We start from the raw sequence: 16,632 nt of genomic DNA, 5'->3' as shown, positions 1-16,632 counted from the left end.
TTCTCCCAGTAATTTTCTATTTCTTTTGGAAAATCACTGAGAACAATTTGTTTCAAAGATGTATCCTCAAAAAGTGATGCTGGACACACACACACACACACACACACACACACACACACACTCTCTCTCTCTCTCTCTCTCTCTCTCTCTCTCTCTCTACAATGTCCATAATTATTCTCTCCTACCATCAAATCATTACTCATATTGCATGGCAGAAGAAACAGAGATTTGGCAAGTGCAAAGTGACCAGTGACCAATGTTTATGGGATATTTTAACTATAGCAGTAGATTTTTCAATTGAATGTGAGTTAACCAGTCTTATAAAGAGGGTTTTTCATCCTGCATAAAGGCAAATCAGTTGCGAGAGTACACACTTTACAGACAAAATATACCATTAGTGGTGGGCAATAGATGGAATTGTTGTTGATGGTTGCAGTAGTAGTGTCATTATAGTAGGTGGAGGATTGAGTAGGGGAGAGAGTGAGTGGAGTAGTGTGCCCTTAGACTCCTTGAAGGTGTCAGGTAATAATAACACTAAAGGCACTCTAATAAAGACATTAATGCAGAGTACATCATATGCAGATGACAAAATCATGTTCAAGAACTAAATACAAAGCAGAGCAAAGTTCCCAATTTTCATACTTGTATCAAGTATGAAAATTGGGAACCTTGAAATATAAAAAAGTGAAACAATTTAAATATATAAATAAGAGGAGTAATGATTACAAGGTAACCAAATGAGATGGTAGAAGTACAGAATTGAATAAAGGATAATCAGAATTGATTCTCTCCCATGTGTATTCAGCTCAAAAGCTATCCAGTGGAAGATTATAGTATAAATATATAAATTGATCATTGTCTAGTTGTTACCTACAGATGTGAAACCTGGATATTTACAGCAAGAGTTTTAGAATTTGATATCAGCTTTTGAAAAGAAAATCAATGGAAAATTATCTGAACTCAGTAAATGATAATGGTCTCTGAAGGAACAAATACAACAATGAGTTATATCATCTCTATAAAGAACCTACAATATCTAGTTTAATCAAGTTCCAAAAGTTGTAATGGGCAGGATGTGTTTTTCACATGGAAAATGACAGAATTCTTAAGACTATAAACAGTAAAATTATTCGTAAAAGACCAAAAGGAAACCAAAAAGATAGCCAAAATAGCAACATCACACTGCAATGTCCAAACTGGAGAAGTAAGGTTTTGAACAGAGGGAAGGAGTCCAAAGCTCGATTCAGGTTGTAGAGCCAATATGAAAAAAGAAGTATAAATTGGGCAGAGGAAACAGCATACAATAAGGAAATGGAATTTTTGGAATGTTTGAGGATCAAATGTCTCAAGCAACATGTAGTAGGTTGTTTTTATAAAACATGTTTAGTAAAACAATAGGTGCCAGTACACATTTATTGTCAGCAGGCAAATTTGAAAATCAAAACAATAACACATCCATATGTCATGTGTCACTTAATAAAAGTGCCATTACAACATACCTTTGTGCATCATCCAAAAAAAAAAAACACTAAGGAGAGGGAACATACAGATCAAGTTTTTGGATCTAGTCACAGGATCTGATTATTACAATATCAGTCTTGATCCCCCTTCTCCCACTGGTGAGAGTGCCCATGGAGTGTTCACTTGGAGAAGTATCGAGGAGAAAGGAATCTGTGAAATTATAAGATAGGTAACTATAATAATATTAGAAAATAGCCTGGGGCAGTTCCACAGATGGAAAATTGTAGGGAAAAGAGATCAACAGTGCACAGGGATTAGTGATGGAATATTTATCAATGGCATTGGCAAATTGCATTCCTCAAGTGAAAAAAGATAAGATTTGGTGTTAAATGGTTAACTAATGAAATCCAACAGCAAATGCAAATTAAAAATAGGTAATGGAAAAAGTATAAAGAGAGGTACAGTGGCGGATGAGAAATATACTCAAGCGAGGAAAGTGGCTAATATAGAAAGGAAGACAAAAATGAAATACAAGAAGAGCTTAGCACTGATCCAAAAAAAAAAAAGATCCCAAGAAATTCTTTTGTTATGTGGCCAGTAGGAGGAGAAATGATTGCGGTCACTCATTTCTCTCCTCCGCTTTTCTAACCTTGTTAGACAGGGGAAAAAGGGGGGATAAGTGATTAATGCAGAGGACATAGTGGAGCTGTTCAATAATCAGTTCACTGGGCATTTCATCCAAGGAAAAGCAAGTTTTATTCCTGAAATGGGGAAGACTGAATGTTTACGAAGGTGGTCTGAAAAGTTCTCGGCCTAACAACGAAAAAACGAATTTATAATTTCAAAATGATTTTTATTTTTCAACATACTCTCCCTTAAGACTAATACATTTATTCCAGCAATGCTCCAGCACCATTATCCCATCCCTGTAGTGGTTCTCAGTTAAGATCTGCAAAACACCCCTCTACAGCTGCAATCAGCTCTTGATTTGAAGAAAACAGCCCAGCAAGGAAGAGTTTTAGTTTTGGGAAGAGACAGAAGTCAGAGGAGCCAAATCTGGAGAATAGGGTGGATGTAGCAACAATTCATAGTGCAGATCCCATAATTTTCCCATTGTCAAAATACCTTTGTGGACAGGTGCATTGTCCTGATGAAAGATGATTTTTTTTTCTTCTGCAAACCAGGGCTTTTTCTCACAAATTTTTTTGTCTCGTCTGGTTAAAAGATCGGAATAATATTCCCCAGTTATTGTTGTACCCTTTTCAAGATAATTAATAAACAAAATGCCTTTAGCATCCCAAAACACTGATGCCATGACCTTTCCTGCTGATGGAACAGACTTTGTCTTCTTTGGTGCTGAACAACTGGCTTCTGTCCACTGTTTTGACTGCCATTTGGATTCTGGTGGGTAATGGCGAATCCAAGTCTCAACCATAGTAATAAATTTATGCAAAAAATCAGTTTCATTCTTGTTAAAATACTCCAAGCCTGTTCAGAGATTTTTATGCGAGTGCATTTTTAATCTGCTGTGAGCAATCATGGCAGCACCCATCTTGCGCAAAGCTTTTTTATATGCAATTCTTCATGCAAAATATATCCTACATTTTGAAATGCCTATAGTCTCAGCAATTTCACGCACTTTGACTTGCCCATCATCCAATACCATATCATGCATTTGATCAATGATTTCTGGTGTTGTTACACTTTTTGGACGTCCTTCACATGGATCATCTTCAAGGTTAATAGGGCCATGTTTAAACTCGGCAGCCCATTTCTTAACTGTCGAAAAAGAAAGAGAAGAGGAATGAGCATAAACTTTTATGAACTTCGAATGAATTTCTTTTGCCATTAAACCTTTTACAAAGAATTTTATAACCACACAATACTCAATTTTATCCATTTCATGGGATACAGACAACTGTATAAAACAAACTACTTGATAGAATGACTTGCAATTTCACATGGATGTTTATGACAGATGGACCAACTTAGAAAAAAAAAATCTCTTGCCGAGAGTGTTGCCATCTATGGTCGAGAACTTTTCAGACCACCCTCGTAAAAGGGCATGAGAAGGTGTCTCAAATACTAAGTACTCTGGAAGTCAATAAGGTAGTAGGATTGGATTGGAATTCACCAATTGTTTTAAGGAACTGTTCAATGAAACTAACTATTAGGGAAAGTGCCCAATGAGCGGAAGGAGGGTATAAAATAGCACTATTGCATAAGAGTGGTGGAATGTAGGCATCAAACTATAAACCAAGAAATTTTGTACTTGGTTTAATCCTTTATCCAAGTGAAGGCAAACAAGTTCGGGCCTGAACTATTTTCAGGATCCTTAGTATCCCTTAATGCAAAGCACATATCCTTATGGATATGTATAATGCTATGTATTATGGGAGGGTCACTACCCCAGGACCATTTCCAGTCAGAAATAAAATCGTGATTGAAAATAAAATTTTAGAACAAATTAACTGCTTCAAATACCTTGGATGTGTTGTATCATATACAAAAGAAGTTGACACTGACATCAAAATTTCAAAAGATAACAGGAATGATCAGTAATATTTTCAAACCTAACCAAGTTCAAAAGCATACAAGAATAAGAGTTTATAAAGTTTTGGCAAGACCTTCTCTACTAGAGGGAAATGAATTATGGACCATAAAAACTGCAGAAGGAAAAAAATAATAGAAACTGGAGAAATGAAATTCTTATGAAGGACAGTAGGCTATACTCTCTGGAACAAAAGAAGAAGTACAGAAATATGTAAAGAACTAAAAATATACTCAGTATTGGAAAAGAAGTAGACAGTTCAAGACTACCCCCCCCCCCCAAAAAAAAACTCTGATACTACGCAGATGGAGGATATAGAAGTCAGGAATGCCCAAGGAAAAGATGGAAAGAGACCAGAACTGGCCAATAGGCCTAAATCCCTGAAAGGATGATGATGATCCAAATAGCAAAGTCATCTTCCCTTCCCAGTTGACCTTAATGTTCACAAATCAAATTGGCTTTCCCTCTTAACACCACTGGTCAAGTTGGATGAGATGCAGAAACATTTTCAATAAGCAGTAGCCTAATCATACATTTTCCAAGCAAAATACTCAATAATGCCATAATACCTGATTCTCCCAATGCCTTGATCTTTTCTTAACCTGTTCTCTGTTCAGATACACTGTAGGTCACTTCTTCTCTCAGTACTCTGATCACAATTCTGTGCAAGCATCCTCTCCCACAGAACTCCCTTCCTCCAGCCATCCCCAACTTGGTTTTCTTTGGCAATAAAATGGTACCAAATAAGGAGATCTCCAGAACTACTACTTTCCTTATCCATGGTCAGATCACTTCTTACACTCTTCTAATTCAAACATCTGCTCTGAGTGAATCAGAAATTATCTTCACTAGCATCAAGGCCTTTGCTTCCCATTCTATCCAAAATTGTCATCCAATTTCCAAGCAACAGTTTAACAAAATAAATATCAAAGCAGTTGAAAAAAATTTGTCATACTGCAAGTGGTTTACAAAAAAGAACCTCACAGCTTCATGCTCAACCTATGCTGAAGCACACAATAAATGCAAAACAGCCATCAACAAATTGAACTCTGGATTTCATCAAGGCCAATAAAATAAACATGCCTCCTATCTAAATGGAATAAATTATACTACACAAATTATATTCTTGTTTTAATCCTATACCCATTGCCAGAACTATGTTCCCATTGCCATCTTCATGGGAACATAGAACTATGATAAGTGCATGAAGGTGCTAACAACAAGCAGATGAGGCCAAAGAGAGTAACTAACATTCCTAGAGTCCTAATGGTGCCCCTTAGTGGGCTAAATTGGGTTGTCTTGGGTGTTGGGTAGATGTTCGTATGATGCAGGCTTCCCAAATTTGGGTGAGTCTCATGCACCTAAATTTGTTGAGATTTGGAATGTTTTTTTAGAGCTGAGGCTGATTCCATGAACAATCTCTCGTATTTATATTTACTCTGGTGTAGTAAAGTGGCTTTCTTCCATCACATTCTGCAGCAGATATACAGAACATGGCCAATTTCACCAATATAGCCATTCTGGGCTTGCAGACCATGCTCTGAATACCCACCACAGAATACGATGGAAGAATATAAATACAAAAGATTGTTCATGGAATCAGCATCAGCTCTAAAAAACTTCCTAAACCTCAACAAATTTGGGTACATGAGACTTCCCCAAATTTGGGAAGCTTGCATCATGAGAACATCAGCCCAACCGCCAAGACAACCCACTAGGGGGGCACCTTTAGGACTCTAGGAACAATGTTAGTTATTCTCTTCGGCCTCATTTGCTCGTTGTTAGTGCCTGCATGCACTTATAGTTTTATGCTCCCATGAAGATGGCAATGTAACATTGCCGATATATAGGAAGTATTGATTAAAGTTTTCTTTTAATTAATATTTAGTATATTGTAATTTCCTGAAATAATTTAATAGTCTTGTATACAGAGTTCTGTTGACTTCAAATAAACTGCATTATCATCTCATAATGCCAAACACACTTCGTTTTGGATATGTATATTATGGGAAGTATTACTAGACAAGAAGATACTGGGTTAAATCAAAACAGAATTCATATTTTCCATATGAGCCAATGGGTGGGATTGGATAACAGACATCTGAGTGAGATTGGCAATTGTCTGTCAGATAGGTATCAGAAAGTTGTATATGGGATGCAGTATCCCAAAAGAGGAGGGTCACTAGTGTGCTGCAGGGGTCAGTTTTGGGACCACTGTTGTTCAATTTGTATATTAATGATATTGGGATGGGTTTAACTGGTGATATACATCTGTATGTAGATGATGCAAAATTGGGAAGAGCAATGCAGATGTTATGGCCTTACAGGAGTACTTGAATAGATTGCATGATTGGGCAGATAAGAGGAACTGTCAGCTCAATGTTGCAAAGTGTAAGGTTTGAAATTTGGCAAGCAACAATGAGATGCAAAGTATACACTTGGTGGGGAAACTTTAAAAGAGGTAGAGGAGGAGATGAGAGATATGAGAGTGGTGGTGGTGGACAAGGACCTGAAATTCAGGGGCCACATTTCACAAGATGTGAAAACGTCACATTGGATAATGGCAATGATGAGAAAGATCCTGAAAAGCAGAAACAAAAAGGTTATGATACCATTGTACAAGGTTTTCACCAGGCCTCATATGGATTATTGTGCACAGATTTGGTAGTCAGGTTTTCAGGGATGAGGATATGTTAGAAAGAGTCTATGAAAGAGTCACAAAGGCAGTGGTCTTTGGAATATGAGGACAGATTGATAGAATGTAAATTGTAAAACCTTGTGATTAGGAAGTGGAGGGATAAGAGATTGAGACATAAGTTACTCAGGGATTGTTATCAGGTTAACATGGAAGAAATTTTTCATAGAATGGGAGAGGGGTGTAGAACAAGAGGCCATCTATGGAAACCGTATAAGGGTTGTGTGAGCTCGGGAGTGAGGAGCAGGTTCTTTACATGGAGAGGTTTTCAGGGATGAGGATATGTTAAAAAGAGTCTATGAAAGAGTCACAAAGGCAGTGGTCTTTGGAATATGAGGACAGATTGATAGAATGTAAATTGTAAAACCTTGTGATTAGGAAGTGGGGGGGGGATAAGAGCTTGAGGCATAAGTTACTCAGGGATTGTTATCAGGTTAACATGGAAGAAATTTTTCATAGAATGGAAGAGGGGTGTAGAACAAGAGGCCATCTATGGAAACTGTATAAGGGTTGTGTGAGCTCAGGAGTGAGGAGCAGGTTCTTTACATGGAGAGAGGTTGATGAATGGAATGCACTGCCTGAATGTGCTGTGAATGTAGACACATTGAATCAGTTTATGGCACAGTTGGATGAGCCTTGTGTATACCTCCCACGATGAGTCTCTGACTCCATGGCGATCAGATGTTAATAATATACAAGCAGTAAAATAGGATTCTCAAGAGTCAAAGCTGGATAACTAGGAGACCACCAAACAACCTTTTAATGCAGAGAACTGGCAAGGGATTCTGCCTTAACATTCAATCCTTTTTTCATAAAAGAACCAGAGATCATTCCTGGAAGTTATGTAAAAGTGTGGTAAAGAAGGGTGTGAGAAGTAGATTTTTTACATGGAGAATTGTTAATGAATGGAATGCATTACCAGAATGTGTGGTTAATGCAAGGAGTGTTAAGAACTTTAAGATTCTACATGATAAATATGTTGTCAGTTGAATGAACCTTCCACGATGAGTGTCGACTCCATGGAGGGTGTAATAATAATAATAATAATAATTACAATAGATTCAATAATAACAGAATGTGATCACTTCTCATAATGCACTCCATTAGTAAGTATCTACATGGATAATGAATGAACAAGGACAGACTGCTAATTTGGATTTAGCTGACCAAATTGTATTCTTATTGGCTTAAACAGTAACGATAGTACAACATAACAGAATTTCATTGAGGAACCACCTGGTTAAACAATGCCCCTGTTAAAATTCAGCTACTGGAACAAATCATGGAAGAAATCTCAACATCAGAGTTCAAGTTTGCCACCATCAACATAAGTATCAATAAAAAAGAAATAGAACTAGCAGAAGAATTGAATAATTATCAGATCAACATAATAGGCATAATCAAAATAAAGAAGACAAAAAGTGATTCTAAGCAACAAATACAAGATGTTATATTCAGGCAATAACAATCAGAGTAAAGAAGTAGATAGACAATGAAACTTATTTGTGCCTATGGTCACAGAGAGGATTCTACTAAGAATGAAGTGGAAGAATTTTTTGAGGCACTAGAGATGACACACACAAAAAAAGAAAAGCTAGTCCTTGTTGAAGATCTAAACATCCAAGTAGGAAATTATCACCATGCAAATAAAAATGTTCTGGGAAAATTTGGAGAAAAGAGCAATGCTAACAATAACAGTAAGTATCTACTAAATTTCTGTTCAGAACATCAACTAGTTATGATTAACACCATGTTCCAACATAAAAACATGTAAAAATTCATGTGGAGAGAAAATACAAGAAATAAGAAAAAAGTCTCTTCAACTATTGTTGATAGCAATGTTTCCTCACTGGTTCGCGACAAGGGAGTATACAGAGGATTTGAAATTGGAAGTGATCATCATTTAGTTTTGAGCAGAATAAAACTGAATTACATATTCAAAAGAAGAGCATGTAAGAAAGTTTTAAAATGAATCAAAGGTGAGCAGCATTCAGAGGTGAACTGCAGATTCAAATACACAAACATTATTCAAGAAAAAAATGAGTTTTAAAACAAGAACCAAACCTTGGAAATTCCATGATAGACCAAGTTAAAAAAACATAAGATTCATTGATTCAGCCAGAGAGGCATATGGTGAGATTGTCTGCAAGGACAGAAAAATCAGAACTCCATGGTAGACTCAGAAAGTTAAAGGGGAAGGTTATCAGGTTGTACATGCATGTACATGGAAAAGAAGAAAGCATACCAAAAGTTCCTGGCAAGTAAGTCAGCACATGCATGTACAGGGGAAAATGCCAGAAAGCAAAGCACTGTGCAAAACTAGCTAAACAAACATAATGGGAAGACTTTGGTAAAGAACACAGAAAATAAATATCAGGAAGGCAGCAAAATATTCTGGCAGCTATTGGAGGGGAAAAAAAAGAGCTTAGAGATGGAGAAACGAGTATTGTAAAGGGAATCAGAGATGACAAAGGTGACAAAAACTGAAGACAGATATTCTAGATATTTGAAGTAATTACTTGTAGTGGAAAGCTCAGTGGTAGAAAACACTCAGCAGGTATGCAATCAGGTTGACTGCATATCTGCTGAGTGTTTCTACTCCAAGTATCAATATATATATATATATATATATATATATATATATATTCAAGTATGTATATATATATATATATATATATATACATACTTGAAGTAGAAATGCCATCAAAAACTAAATAATAAAAAACAAGAAACATGGAAAGGGAGCTAGAGTGGATGATATTTGACCAGAAATGCTTAAATATGGTGGTATAAAAGTTTTATAGTGGCTATACTGCACAATTCAGAAGGCCTCATCAGAGGGTCTAATTCTAGATGATTGGATAGAGCTCCATAGTGCACATCTATAAAAAGTGAATTAAAACTGAGTGTGAGAATTACCGAGGAATGCTTCCAAGTGTTCTTGGTAAGATTTATGCAGGTATACTTGAGAAAAGGCTAAGAAAAATTGTACAAGGCAAAGCTTGTATGGTAGGTCAAATTAATAAATTTATATGGAATAAGAGAGAAATTATCTGTGTGTCAGGTGTTGCGGTTAAGTTGTTGGAGAAGCTTGTGAGAACTAGGATCCAGAGTTGGGTTGACAACAATGGTATCATCTTTGATGGACAGCATGGATTTGCTAAAGGGAGGTCAAGTTTTAATAATCTACTTACTACAATAAAGTGACTGCTTTCTTGGACAGAGGAGAAGGATACACAGTGATATACTTGGATTTCACAAAGGCTTTTGATAAAGTACCTCATGATAAATTGATAGTCAAACTGGAGCGGATGGGGTTGGATATTAGATTGGTGCATTGGATTGGAGATTGGCTGTCTGATAGGTATCAACAAGTTGTGTATGGAGGAGCGATGTCGAGGAAAAGGAAAGTCACTAGCAGAGTGCCTCAGGGATCTGTTTTAGGGCCATTGCTGTTTAACTTGTAAGCCAATGATATAAGTGAAGATTTGGATGAAGTATTCAGTGGTTTGCAGATGATGCAAATTTAGGACGAACCATGAAGAGTAGTGAGGATGTTGTGACCTTGCAGGAAGACTTGAATAAATTGAGCGATTGGGCATGGAAATGAGGATGCGAGTTCAATGTTGCAAAATGTAATGTTTTAAAATTTGGAAAACAAATATGGGATGCAGAATTTATGCTTGGTGAGGATACACTGTTGGAGGTGGAAGATCCCTATCCACTATCATCCCCAGAGAGCTGGGGGTGATAGTGGATAAGGATCTGAAATTTAAGGGACACATAGCCAAAATTGTGAAGACAACACAAAGGCTTCTGGGAATGATGCAGAGGACACAGACGTATAGAAGTAGGGGGATTCTTGTTCCGTTGTATAAGGCTTTGATTAGGCCACACATAGACTATTGTGCCCAGATTTGGTCACCTGGTTTTCCGAAGAATGAAGAGATGTTGGAAAGAGTCCTTATAACAATCCTATAAGGGGTTGTTACAGGATCAATGTTGAAGAAGTTCTACAGAAAATAGTGGGAGATCGGGGGAGAACCAGAGGTCATCCCTGGAAACTGTATAAAGAAGATGTGAATAGAGGGGTGAGAGGCAAGTTTTTTTCGTGCAGAGTTGTAAATGATTGGAATGTCTTGTCTGAGAGTGTGGTGTCTGCAGGGAGTTAGAATGTGTTCAAAGCACGGTATGATGAGCCGTGTGTATGATAAAAGGACCTCCCAGATGAGTCTTTGACTCAACGAGGTCTTAGGTAATAATAATAATTAGTCAAAATACTCAACTAGTTACATACAAGACAGTGTTCATACCAGTTTTAATTTATGAATTTGAGAGCTGGGCTAAAGAATAAAACACTTGATCAAAGACTGGAGAAAAGATTAGTGGACTGAACAGAGGCATCAATGGCAGTATCATATCAAAAATGTGGATATTAGGAAAACTGGACATATCCAACATTTGGGAATGTTTTAAAGTTCTATGGTCTCAAATGGCAATGGGAGAAGGAAGGTTAGCAAAACAAGTGTTCTTTCCCATGATGGCAGAAAAAAGACCCAGAAGAAGACCGATATCTAGGTGGATTGATAAGGTAAGTGATGCCTTAGAAGACAGGAATATAAGATCTAATAATATCTGAGTCTTAACAGACAACAGATTAATTTGGAAGAAAATTGTAGATAGGAAGTTAGTAATGATGCAACTTTTCATGTAGTACTATCATAACATTTTTGTTCAGTTTGTGTGTTAATGATGTTGGGATTGGTTTAACTAGTGATATGCTGCATTGCTCTTCCCAATTTTGCAGATGATGCAAAATCGGGAAGAGCAATGCAGAGTCAAGTAGATGTTAGGGCCTTACAGGAGGACCTGAATAGATTGCATGATTGAGCAGGTAAGTGGAATTATCAGTTCAATGTTGCAAAGTGTAAGGTTTTGAAATTTGGTACACTGATGGGATGCAAAGAATACACTTGGCAGAGAAACTTTAAAAGCGGTAGAGGAGATGAGAGAGATCTGGGAGTGATGGTTGACAAGGACCTGAAATTCAGTGGTGACATTGCAAAATTGTCAAGACGTCACATAAGATAATGGCAATGATGTGGAGGACCCTGACATTCAGAAATAAAGAGGTTATGATACTATTGTATAAGGTGTTGATCAGGCCTCTTACAGATTATTACGCAGAGATTTGGTTTACCAGGTTTTCATGGTCATATAAGATTTACAAAGGTGGTTAGTGGTCTTTGGAATGTGGAGTACAAGGACAGATTGAGAGAATGTAAATTGCAAAGCCTTGTGAATAGGAATAGGTGGGAGAGGGATATGATTGAGACATAAGCTAGTCGAAGATTGTTATCAGGTTGACAAAGGAAATTTTTCATAGAATGAGAGAGGGGTGCAGAACAAGAGGCCACTGCAGGAAATTGTATAAGGAGGATATGAGCAGAGGAGTGAGCAGGTTCTTTGCATGGAGACTGTTTGGTGAGTGAATGAATGCATTGCCTGAGTGTGTTGTGAATGTAGACACACTGAATTAGTTTAAGGCATGGTTGGATGAGCATTGTGTACAATAGTGTGTACCTCCCACAATGAGTCTCTAGCTCCATGGAGGACAGATGTTAATAATAATAACAACATCCTGTACATCACCTGAAGATACATATCAGGAATGTGATGATGTAGTAAAATACTAGGTCATCATAATTTTAAAATATTCCAGATGTAGCTGCCAGCAAGGAGTCCTCAATAAAGGTCTAAACCAATTTGGGTAGTGACCCTTCCCATAATGCATTGCAATATACATATCCAAAAAAAAGAAGTGTTTTCCATTATAGGATACTAATGCAACTGATAGGAAGTCAGCAACCTCTACACGCAAGTGGCCTAGTTGTGTGAAGTACCTTCACGACTAGGCTACTTGACACCTGAGTATGGGATTAAAACGAGAATATTTCTTATAATTTACATAACAAAAGTGAAAAAAAAAAAGAAGCTTTCTACAACTGTCCAAATGGAAGTTTGCAAAGTATAGAAGATACAAGGCCATTGGGAATAACTGCTTATCTGCACTTCCACCAGTTTCTCACACCGCTGTAACAATGTACACCGAGGGCAACAAGGTTAGACCACCTAAAGAAGAGCTGACCTCCCAGCATCCCTCTTCAACTTTCTGCAGAGATGACCACCAAAACAAATCATCTCCTCCTTCTTTCTTAGTCTTGGTCAGTCCACTGCTGGACGAAGGCCTCTCCCCTTTTTTGACCACTTCTTTTTATCTTTGGCAGTCATTTTCCACTTCTTGTCAAAGTTTTGAAGCTCATCATCCCATCTAGTCCATGGCTTTCCTCTGTTTCTTCTTCCAGTTGGTATCCAGTTTGTAATCTCCTTGGTTCAGCATCCATCCTCTCCTGTTCAACAAGTCAGCAATAAAATTGCCCATCACCCTGGGAAATAATTAGATATTGTATATCAATTTGTCTATCTAGGAGACAGCTCTTTGATTTAGATGAAGGTATCGAATCAAAAATCAGCAGACAAATACAGTTGGCATGGACAGCTTTTGGAAAACTAAGTTCCATTCTTAAGAGTGGCATCCAACTGTGCCTAAAAAGGAAAGTAATTGATCAATGCTTATTACCAGTCATGGCTTATGGTAGTGAGACCCAGAACCTAACAAAAAGACTGGAAAACAAATTGAAGATTGCTCAAAGAAAATTTGAAAGAAACATCCTAGGGATCTCAAGATAAAATAGATCCTGGATTAGAGAGTAAACCAAGATAAATGACATTCTAACTCATATTAAGACCAGAAAATGGAAGTGGGCAGGCCATGTAATCATCTACCATATCAGAAACCAGTAGTACACTATATGTCTCCTGCAATTTTTTGGCAAAAAGACAGAAGAATACTAAACAACTAAACAATTCCTTCAGTACCAATGGTGATTTTCCACTGTGCTACAGAATCCATCCCACCCTCCAGAAATTGATTCTTCATATTGCAAAGCAGACAAACCAGCCATAAGAACACATGCAATTAACAGACATAATATAATAGCCTAACCTGAGTTGCTTCAGCCATTATCTAAAACAACAGAATTAAGACCTGTTCTGTATTGTCTCTACAATCTTTTATATTTAGCTGGAATTTATCCCAATATCTGAATGCAAGCATATCCAACCTGTTAAAAAAAAAAAGAGAAAATCCTGCCTTTCAATTACTGACAGATCATTACCACTATCTAGAGGCCTACCACTTAATGACCACCATTATGGATTCTACTACTCTAGTTGATCTCTTAGCCTGCATCCAGCTGCTAACTCTGTACAAATTCCAAATCAACTCAAACTTAGAATACTGTTCACATATGTGGCACACAAAACATTCCCTAAAATTCTTGGGATAATAGTGGATAGAAATTTGAAAATTCAAGGGACATATTGCAGAGGTGATAAAGACAACTGAGAGGATTGCTGCCATTATCACCTTTGGAGTCAGTGACCAGATGATATAAAACAGTAGCAGTTCCATTCTATAAGACTCTGATTAGAGCATATGAACTAATGTGTTCAGATCTAGTTACCTCAATATGGATGGATGAAGGAACCATACAGAGAGTACAGACATAGGTAACACAAATGAATTCAGGATTGTGGAAAGTTAGCTAACAAGATAGAGTGAAGGCATCCCACCTACGGAATTCTGTTAGATAGAAGATAAAGAAGTGATATGATTGAGACATTTACGCTAGCAAATTATTTAGTCAATGGGCAGGGAGAAATATTTCAAATGGTAAAACAAAGAAAAGACAGAAAAACAGAACTAAGGGCCATTCTTGAAAGCTACAAAAGGAAGTGGTAAATAAGAGTTTAAGCGGCGTGGGAATGATAAAAATCTAAAGATTTTAAAGTCTCAGAATGATAGATATATGTTGCTGGATTAATGAGACCTATGAGGCATCTGAAGGTTTGTTATTAACAGCGCTCTTTTTTTCGGGGGGAGGGGAGTTGTATTGTACGCAACGGTATGGAATATGGGATACTGGCACCTTTAATTAACAATGACGTTTTGACATATGGATACTAGGTAAATGTGTAACATTTTACACATTTACCTAGTTAAAAAAAAAAGTACTGGCACGTATTATTTTACAAAGTAAGCAATGGTTATTAATGACTTTTGTCGAATGAGCTTCCCGCAATGAGTCAGTATCTCCATGGAGGCACCACTGTAATAATAGATTTGTTTTGCTTTTTTTAATTTAGGATTATTTGTATTTATTTTTTTATTTCATTAATGTAAAATTATCTTCGTATACAGTATGACATAAACAGCCGGAGAGGTATAATATGAGAAAGAAGTCAAGGTGCTCCAATATTTTTTTAGCATTATTTAGAGACGCAGATCGTTTTTGTACCTTTCTTTAACAAGGCAGAAGTTGAGTAGAGAAGCAACAAAATGCAAGGTGAAAGAGGGAAGTGTAAAATATATCTCCGACCAAAGCAAATAGATTTGACACTTACTTGTCTAGTTCTGATCTTCCGTGCTAAGCTTGTTGCACTTTCCAAAAGCAGGGAATTTTTAATTGGTGGAAGTTTTTCGGACTTTCCATTATAAATAATTCCAAAAATGAAGGTGAGTATCGTGAGGCAAATGGACTGAACTACGCCTAAACAACCAAAAGCGATGCGACGTAACAGGTTGCCCATCACGAGATGTCACAGAACGCAAAATCAAATTAAAACTAGGAGACCAAATCCGTTATTACAACCGTATCAAACATCGGATTTAGCAAACTTTACGAAATGAATACGTAGAGCTTTGAAATCGTTCTCGTCAAAACAAGTTCTTCACACAGCATCATTACCACACGTTAAATTTAAAACTACACCTGTTATTTCCAACAACCTTGAAACCACGATCACATGTATTAAACACACACGCGCAATGCTCTCAACTTCACTTTCTGCTGTTTACATTTGGCGCCCTCGAGTGGCTGTAATAACCTACTTTTAAAACTGCTATTCTTGTTCACATCGCACCAGTGGTTACGACATTTTCGAGTTTCCAGTGTTGGGCAGGATAATCTTAATATCGCATTGAAAAGAAAAATGTGCACTAAAGTTTTAAAATAATCAAAGTCGAGCAGCCTTAGAGACATGAACTGAAGACATAAATATACAAATATTATTCAAGCAAAAAAAGAAAAGATTTCAAACTAAAATCGTGGCGGCTCAGGAACTTGATATATTAACATTCAAGAATGTTTGAGCAGGCACTAAACTATGGTAGTATCGCTAGTTAAACATAATGGGAGATGAATGGTCAGTAGAACAAGTGATTTTAGTAGGAAAATGTAGAGGAAGTCCAAGATCTAGGTGAATTATGCAGTACTATCATATCTTGTCAGATATGATAGTACTGCATAATATGTCAGATATGATAGTACTGCATAATATGTCAGATATGATAGTCTTATCTCTTTTTGAGAGTGCACATATTCATCAAATTCCTGATATATATTTTCAGGATTTGATGATATGGAAAGCATCCTTTTTTAAAGCAACTGACAGTTAATGTAGTAGTCAATCTCGATTGGCGATCTCGCCCGTCTCCTCGTGGAAGGCAATAATAATAATAATAATAATAATAATAATAATAATAATAATAATAATAATAATAATAATAATAATAATAATAATAATAATAAAGATACAGTCATGGAGTTATTGCAGATCACAATATATAACCTCAACGTAAAATGTCATACAACAAAGTATTTTATAGTAATAAAAAAAAGAAACAACGAAACCAAAAAAAAAGTTAATATGAGATACATTAAATGTTAACTTTTTATTTCATTCGCGGCGTCTGCCATGTATTAACAACAAACTAATAACGCTCGATTCATTATAAACAACT

The 16,632-nt window shown here is 36.7% G+C and overlaps 1 protein-coding gene across 1 annotated transcript in view; it reads right to left on the bottom strand.

Annotated features, from left to right (window-relative positions):
* The window catches only part of LOC150095969 (fatty-acid amide hydrolase 2-like), an 88,776-nt gene extending 73,279 nt beyond the window's left edge, over positions 1 to 15,497 (bottom strand). Inside the window, exon 1 of the mRNA XM_090409396.1 lies at positions 15,234 to 15,497. Coding sequence (XP_090265522.1) covers positions 15,234 to 15,419 — 186 coding nt within the window. The 5' untranslated portion in view covers positions 15,420 to 15,497. The remainder of the gene's footprint in view (positions 1 to 15,233) is intronic.
* Between the last annotated feature and the right edge of the window lie 1,135 nt (positions 15,498 to 16,632).

This window comes from Typopeltis vanoorti, chromosome 19 (assembly GCF_054136105.1).
Source record: "Typopeltis vanoorti isolate ZY-2024b chromosome 19, IOZ_Tvanoo_1.0, whole genome shotgun sequence".
Lineage (NCBI taxonomy): Eukaryota > Metazoa > Arthropoda > Arachnida > Uropygi > Thelyphonidae > Typopeltis > Typopeltis vanoorti.
This window is presented reverse-complemented; position numbering and strand designations above follow the sequence as displayed.